The sequence below is a fragment of the Neolamprologus brichardi genome, chromosome 5 (genome assembly GCF_056152115.1).
Source record: "Neolamprologus brichardi isolate AB-2024 chromosome 5, ASM5615211v1, whole genome shotgun sequence".
NCBI lineage: Eukaryota > Metazoa > Chordata > Actinopteri > Cichliformes > Cichlidae > Neolamprologus > Neolamprologus brichardi.
In genome coordinates this window covers 31,613,725-31,622,328 of record NC_142108.1, presented here as the reverse complement: position 1 = coordinate 31,622,328, position 8,604 = coordinate 31,613,725, and the positions used below count along the sequence as shown (strand labels likewise).

Genomic DNA, 8,604 nt, shown 5'->3' with positions numbered 1-8,604 from the left:
TTTTGGAGGAGGGGGAAGTTTGCCATACAGTATGTCAAAATGATCACATTCATACATGTGAGGTTGTGCTGAAAAGAATGATAACAAACAAAGGTAAACAGTTTTTAAAGGTGAAATGTAGAGGTAAAATAAAAAGTAGTCAAAAACGGCCAATTATACCCTGAACCCCAGAGGGTTAAAGATTTTTTTTTTAAGTAACACAATAGTTACTTTTCCTAGTAATTAGTAACTCTGTTACAATTTTCTAAAACTAACTAAGTCAATTACTTTTTTGAAGACGTAACCAGTAACTATAACTAATAACTTTTTCAAAGTAACTTGCCCAACACTGCATCTTAAATTCATGTAATTGGTTTACCACGACTAATTTAATCTTCCTCAGTTACAAAATTACGCAGATTAGCTCTGCAGCAGTATTATTACAACAGTTACTGAAATGCATTAAAATATTTTACATTTAATGACAAATTACAGTAGGTGGAAATAAACATTGAAAAATAAAAAGCATCAAGCACTCTACTTAAAAATATTTTATTTACTTTAAGCTTCAAATTTGAACTTTGAACATTTTTCAACAAACCTAGTTGACCATGGATTTGGTTAATTAAATATTTCAATAAAGGAATTCCTGTAACACATTTTGCATAGACAAACTGAAAACTGACATCACTGCTAGAGAAACAGGATAAAAACATTTACCTACATTTTGGTTACATAGCCAGACTTTCCTCTTCCAGTCCACAGAGCAGCAAGATGATTGTGAAGATCCTGCTGGGTGTCTTGTATCTCTCAGGTCAGTGAATTCTTTTGTCTCCCTTTGCCAGTCCTTATTGCTCTGATATGTTGTAATACAGCCAGCTTACATGTTGAGAGATGTTCATGATTCATATTTTCCTCACAGGGTGGCTCGTCCTCTCCAAATGCCGTCGGTACCACTTTGTTAATAAGTCTTTTACTTGGTATGAGGCTCAGAGCTACTGCAGAAAGAACTACGTAGGCCTGGCCTGCATTGAAAACAGTGAAGAAATGAACCAGTTTATCGATACAGTTTCATCTGCGGGTTACAACTCTGAGGTCTGGATTGGTGTTTACATTCATTTACAACGGCGTTCTGCATCTCAGAATGATGATGACTCCTGGAACTGGAAAAAGCAAATTCAAAGTGAACCTTTCTTAGTTTCCTATTTTTGTCAAAGCCTTTCAGTGAGTGGACAGTGGTATTCCAACTGCTCAGTGGAACATCCATTCATCTGTTACAATGGTGAGAAAAAGCATTGTCTTTTCCAATAAAGACTGTTTTGATTCATTTTCATTTACCCAGAAAATTCAACATGACCTGTTCCTCTACCATTTCTAATTGCAGGAACTTCGCAGAGTCCTCAATATGTTCTTGTAAATGAAAGCATGGACTGGTTCCGAGCTCTGAGGTACTGCAGGGAGAACTTCACAGACATGGCCAGTTATTCGATATCTGACAGTCAGTTGCAAATGCTGCTGCCAAATGGGGATCGAGCGTGGATAGGTGTCATTTCACATCCTGAAATTCGCCAGAGAGATTGTGGCAACTCCTCATTCAGATACTGGGATGACTTCAGAAACATTCCCAGCATTTTTCGCTCATTGTTTGGTGTTGCAGATTTGCAGAGATCAGGAAAATGGAGGTTCATTGAGTATTTCACAAAAATCCCATTTGTCTGCTTTGACAACCTGCCAGCTCCTGGAAAGGAAAATGTTCAGAAAAAAGGTACGTACGTGTTAAGTTTTTAGTTTAAGTCATAATTTAGTCATTTTTTGTCATAATTTAGGCATCAATATTATTTTGGTAGTCTGGATTTAACTGAGTAAATATCATAAGATTACAGTAGACTAAATCAAAAGTTGTTTTAGTTCTCTAACATATAAAGTGTAAAAGCTTGCTGTGCTTTTACTGTTGAGAGTTTCTTCACAGGGTTTACAAAGAATCTTATTTTTTACATGAGATGCAAAATGTGTCCATATGTCTACTCTTCTCTTCCTCCAAACATTAGCATTTTATCATATTTTTTGAGAAACTGTGAGCAGGGGAACTGTGAGTCCCCATGCCTCGTTTCTCCTCCTTGTGTTTTATTCCAGCCCGTTATGTCTGTGCTCTCCCCGTGTTCTCTCCTCCCCTCCTTTCAGCGCCTCTGTGTACTTCCTGTTTAACTTTGACAGTCTCCCGTCAGTATGCGTCATGTTGTGTTTGCTCCTGCCCTGTCTCGTTATGAATATCAGTGTCAGCTGTGTCCCCTGTGTGTTCCCATGTCCCTCGTTATCCTTCTGTGTATTTATGTCCACGTCTCCCTCCGTTCTGTGTCGCATCCTCCCTCATGACTGTGAGCCCCGCCGTGTGTTTCCTCCTTTAGAATCTCCCAGTTTAGTTTTATATTATTTTGTCTCGCCTTACAGTGTGTTCACACCGTTAGTCTTCTGTCAGCAATAAAGCTGTATTTAGAGTTCAGTCCTGTTTCCTGTCAGTTTGCGTTTGGGTCCAATTCCTGCCTGCACACGGCCTGATCGTGACATTCGAAACTTATTGCAGATTATTTCTGATTGGATCACTTCCAAACTTTACGTGTCATTATAATTTTGTCCTTGCGCATTTGGGTTTTTTTTGGTAATGTTTTCTTTTTGTCAGAAAAAAATGTTATTGATTAAAAACTATGATGAAAATTATTTTTCAACAAAAATTTTGAGACCCAAAAATAATAAAACTGAAAACTCGTCAAGATTTCTTTTGTCTTCTCTTTCTCAGTAATAAAAATTAGCTTGAATGTGGAGAATGTGTCTGTGGATCTGAATGACAGAGCTGTCAAAGCAAACCTCCTAACAAAGGCAAGTCTCTGCAAGTTCTATAAGTGACAAAAATATTGTTAGGACTTCGCTGTAATAATGCAATATGATTTTGTGCCTTATCTAAATGCTGAGATATAAAATAATGTCAGAAATCAAGCTGATAATTTTGATAAATCCTTCAGTCTTCAGGACCTTTGCTGTCTTTTTTGTGTGTTTTTAGTCACCTGGATGGTTTAAAATGTTTACTGTTTGTGTTCCAGCTGCAGGACAAACTGGAGGAAAAAGGAGTGAATGGAGTCAATCTGGAGTGGAGAAAGCTGCCTGATGGAGCCGTCTTCCACAAAGAGGAGAAAAATACTAAGAAGGAAAAAAGAAGAAAACTGAGCTGTGAATTTTAAAACCAACTTTACTGCCGCTTACAGCTTAACAAATTTATCAGAGCACTATCTAGTGTAAGGTTGCTGATTCTCATTCCCACCGCTTCACAACTGGCTGTGAACCACTCAAGTGCGAGCTGGAGGCCATCACGTAATGAAGCCAAAAGGAACCACATCATCTGCAAAGAGCAGAAATGAGATTCTGAGACTGCCCAAGTGGAAGCCTTACGCCTAGCGCGTCGTTTGAAGCTTTGTAAGATCACAAAAGACGCAGGAATAAGTAGTAGGATTTAAGAGTGTAATAACGGACTGAAACAGAAGATGGCAGCACTGCATGTACAAGGATGCCAGCTGCCGTTAAACCCCGAAGAAGAAGAAGAAGCTCTGTCCCAGAATTCATAGCGCAGCCGAGCTCAGTTTACAACAATGGCGGCAGCTAGTTAGTTTTAATATTACTCTTATTATTCTTTCTGGGTCAAAAAATAAACGTTTAACATATTTTCAGGCGAGAATGTAGCTGTGTAAACCTCAAATATCTGCTCAGTTTATCAAGACACCACATATTTTCAAAAGCGCTCCGACGTTTTCGGAGACGTCTGTTACCCACTAGCTCGATAGCTAGCCGGGGGCTAGGCTAACTAGAGCCGTGAGAGCACCGGACTTCTGGCAAATCGTTTTCAAACCCACCACCGTCTTTCGCTACTTAGGTTAAACATATATAAGTCACTTAGATAACTTCAAAATGTTATTGTTTGGCTTTTTTTTAGTATTTTATTTGTTCCTGAGTAAATCGGTTTGGCTGAGATTAAAGTTATAGTTTTTACACAGCTGAATAAACATCAAGCAGACAGCTGATTATCAGAAGTGTGAGATGCTCGAGAATATACTCCGGTGTCCTGTTATATTTTAGATGGCAAGGAGTTTATTAAACTTCACCGAAACAATCTGCAAATTTCATTAAAATTTAATAAACTATCATCTTGTCTTTATTTTTAGTTAGCACATACCTTAAAAAGCTGTAAGCTAATGATAGTTATATAAGAGCAGATGCTGCTGGTGCAATAAGCTGTAAGTTTTACGTCCAATGGATGATGATCTGATTAGTCGACTATCAAAATAATCGTTTGTGGCAGCCCTACCCCATACTCCTCAAGATCCTCCCACAGAATATTCCAAGGGACATCGTCAAATACTTTCTCCAAATGCACAAAACACATGTAGACTGGTCGGAGAAAAAAAAAATTAAAATAAATAATATGAATATGACTGCTGCAAATTTCCCACCATGCATCACTTATCCCAGTTGGCCTGAAGCAAACATTACATTTAGGATAATCAGAAAGCATGCAACATGAAAATCACCATCATAAAGATCTCAGGAAGAAGCAGATTTTATTGTTTGATGTTCAGAATTGTCGGATGATCAGTTACTGGATGGTCCCAGTATATCCTATACTAAAGGAGGAAATAAAGTAAGCATATAAGCTCCCTTCCTTAGTATTTGGAGAATTTAGAAAACACTGTAGTGTGACGTTTTGTTTGTATGAAGCTGCTGTACCCAGTGAGGTTTGGCTCTGCTTCAACTTTTTATATATGTAAATGATGCTGTTAACAGTCCCTGCCTTGATAACAAAAAACAAATTTTATCAGAGCTTCACTGGGATACAGTTTCCACTCCTGACACATAGGAGGGAAGTTTAGGTTCTAAAAATATCTACTTTCAGTCATTTCCTTATTCACATGGCTTTGCCACCACATACAGTATCTCACAGAAGTGAGTACACTGCTCACATTTTTGTACATTTATTATATCTTTTCATGAGACAACATTGAAGATTTGGCACTTTGATACAATGTAAAGTCGTCAGTGTGCAGCTTGTACAACAGTGTAAATTTTCTGTCACCTCAAAATAACATCTGTTTTTCAGATCCTCACATATCTTTCCCAGGATGTGTCAAGTTAAACTTCCAAGGACCAGTATGAGAGGGTTTGAGAGCAATGACACCAAAATCAACACACCTGTTTCCCATTTGTGTTACAAGGTTATTATGACACCTTGTAACACTAACAATCACATGACACCAGGGAGGGAAAATGGCTAATTGAGCACCATTTGGACATTTTGATTTAGGGGTGCACTCACTCTAGTTGCCAGCGGTTTAGGCAGTAATGGCTGTATACTTAGAGGGGACAGCAAATTTACACTGTTATACAAGCTGCACACTGGCTACTTTACATTACATCAAAGTAAAAAGATATAATAAAATATTCACGATATTTACAAAAATGTGAGGGGTGTACTCACTTTTGTGAGATACTGTATGTATTGAAGTCTATAGAAAAATGTCACTCACTTATTTTATGACTTGCAGCTAAGGTGTAAAAATATGAATATTTTAAAATTGAGAAATGTTCAGAAATAAAAGAAACATCTAAATGACTAAAATTATTGTTATTTCTTCACTCTCAAAGGTTTCTGAACAATTAATTTAAAACATTCATCTTTTCAGTCAGATGCAGTCTTTGTGTGAGGTAAAATGTAGATTGCATTGCAGGTCTGTGAAAGATTAACAGCTGAGGTAAACAGCAGACTGACAATGCTGAGTGAGAAGTTTCCACCTTTAGTTTCTATGGAAGAGGCTGTGAAACTTTATGAAAGGAGTGCAGCACAGATCAACAGTCAGAGCAGCTCATTTCTAGCCGGTGACAGCTAGACCAGCTCCAGTACAGCCATTAACCAGCTGCCAGTTTAGATTTGAGAGACAGAAACCCTGAATTCTCTGCTCTGAAGCTTTTTTTTTATTTAATATCTCAGTGAATGAAGATGAAACAGGCCTCACTGGGCCATGTGATGGTCTGTAAATTGCCCAGTTACCTTTGAGTGTCTATAAAAGACTGCATTTTAAAGTGATTGATAATTTATCTGAGATGTGAGAAAAACATAAAATCTTCAAAAAACATATTTTATAGAGGCACAGAACCTAGATTAGGAGAAAAGGAGAGCTGTGGTCACTGGCTGATGCATTTTAAGTTCAGACGCATTGCTAAACGGGATGAAGCTAATGTAGTCATGTTATAATATTGTAGATATTGTCTGTGAAATTGGTTAATGGCAAAGTGTGCTGAAACACACATCAAGAGTAATTTGGGGTTAAGAATCTTGCCCAGAGTACTGGAGGAGCCAGCGATTGCACCACCAGCCTTCTAATTTTGTCCTTCTTTCTCTCCTCTTCAGAACTAGAAAAAGTCTCACGAATTGCTGAATTGTATCATCATGCCTAGATTATTGTTGTCTTTTAATTATGTTTTTTTTAAACCACACTAGCAAGTGAGCTCACATTACCTCTATTTTATTCTCTTCACATTGACTCCAAGCTGATTTAAGACTTCCTTTTAAAGCTCAAAATCTATCATTAGTTGTCCATATAAGAGTGAAGACAAAGGGCAACAGAGCATTTTACACATTAGGCATTGAGACTCTGGAACAGTTTACCACTCCAGCTCATTTTGGTTACTATGGAGTCTCTTATAAAACAGTTAAAGACTTTTATCTTTAAATCGGGCCTTCTGCTGACATTCCTTTGTTATGTAGCCACTCTGACGTCCACAGCAGTGTAATCCCAGCTTCTGGTGTGGTGTTCCAAATTCAAAACACTCCCTCCACAGCTACTCCCCAACTATTCACAAAAAGTCTCTGAGCTCTCTCCAACCTCACAGGTTTCCTGGACATTAAAGAAAATAGTAGGTAATCTTTACACAACTTTTTTTTTTTGAACCCATTTACACAGAGATGCTTTTAATGTTTTGAAAAATTATAGCAATGTTAGATATTATTACACAAGGAAAATCTCCAACCTGGCAGGAGTTTTTAAAAATCGAAAATTGAACATACAGATTAATTAAACTATACTTTTTAAGTAGGAATAAAGTGAACTCAAGCTTTGCAACATTTTCATTAAAGCATAAAAACAAATAAAGCAAACCTTTTACACACACATGCACACTGAAACTGATCACTGCTGTAAAACAGTGCTAGTGTTTAAACTCGTGACGTGGTTCCTAACTTTATTCATTCTTTCATTGATCTTTTATTTTCATGTGATTGAGGTGTTTAACATTACCCGTCTCACCTTGCTTGCCTCATCAGGGGTGAGAGACACAGAGTTATGTGCATAAGTGGTATGTGCTGCCACGCACCATTTAGACTACAGAGTAAACGTACAGTCTGTGGCTGAGCGAGTGGCATGTGTGGTTCTCAACACTTCATAAACTGTTTGCTGGTCAAACTGACTGGTGCTCCTGATAACCAGACACCTTACCATTAGGGCTGCCACAAATAATTATTTTGATAGTCGACTAGTCACCGATTAGTTTTGCGATTAGTCGAACAATCAGATCATGCATCCAATGGACGTAAAACGTACAGCTTATTGCAAATATGTGATGTCTTGATAAACCAAGCAGATATTTGAAGTTTACACAGCTACATTCTTGCCTGAAAATATCTTAAAAGTTTATTTTGTGACCCAGAAAGAGTAACCCTAACCCTAAATCTGGGGAAAAGGAGGACGCATTTGTTGGCTGCATTTGAGTCTTTGAATTTGGACAGCCTTTGTCGTGTCGCTGTAATGTAATTGGCCAACAAATGCGGCCTCAGGAGGATGCAGCCCCTGAATTTGGACACAGCTATGATGCTGGAGACTGCTTCTTCTTCTTCTTCTTTGGTGTTTAATAGCAGCTGGCATCCTTGTACATGCACTGCTGCCATCTTCTGTTTCAGTCCGTTATTACACTCTTAAATCCTACTACTTATTCCTGCATCTTTCAGGATCTTACTAAGCTTCAAACGACGCGTCAACTATTAAATTAGTCGTTGACGATTTTGAGAGTTGACGTAATCGTGGCAGCCATACATACCACACAGAGAGAGGATGGTAAAAAAGTACAGCTCAGTCAGCTTCAGTCGTCCTGCTTAAGAAAGGCAATAAAAGCAGCTTTTAACAACCATCTTTTCCTCACCACTGAAAAGTTCTCACTGCACTGGAACTTTAAAATTTTCACTATTAACTATTTTGCTGCTCAAAGCTAAAGCTACACATGACACAGTGCACTTAGGTTATCTCGTGGAAATTAAACTTTCAGTTTGTTTTTTGTTGTTACACTGATTTATTTTATCATCCAACATAACTCTAATACAAATAAATATTTTTCTTTTAAACGTTGAGAGGCTTTGTGAACTTAAAGTGCTGTTCAGTCTGCACTGAACACATAACCTGATCCAGAGCAAGTTTTGCTCAGAGTTTAGGTTGAAATCACATTTTCACAGCATGCTCGAAGTGTGATACTGAATGAAAAATGCTTATACCTTTGAGTCACACATGACTGAAACCATGAAACTAACTCATGCGGTTC

At 37.9% G+C, this 8,604-nt stretch overlaps 1 protein-coding gene across 1 annotated transcript; it reads left to right on the top strand.

Moving 5' to 3' along the window:
• The first annotated feature begins 738 nt into the window (after nucleotides 1-738).
• Nucleotides 739-3,235, top strand: LOC118453683 (putative C-type lectin domain family 20 member A). The gene is made up of 5 exons (XM_087841077.1): nucleotides 739-793; nucleotides 902-1,261; nucleotides 1,364-1,744; nucleotides 2,774-2,853; nucleotides 3,075-3,235. Exons 1-5 carry the CDS (start codon nucleotides 754-756, stop codon nucleotides 3,210-3,212), a joined length of 999 nt encoding a protein of 332 aa, XP_087697203.1. The 5' UTR covers nucleotides 739-753; the 3' UTR covers nucleotides 3,213-3,235.
• Nucleotides 3,236-8,604: the final 5,369 nt, after the last annotated feature.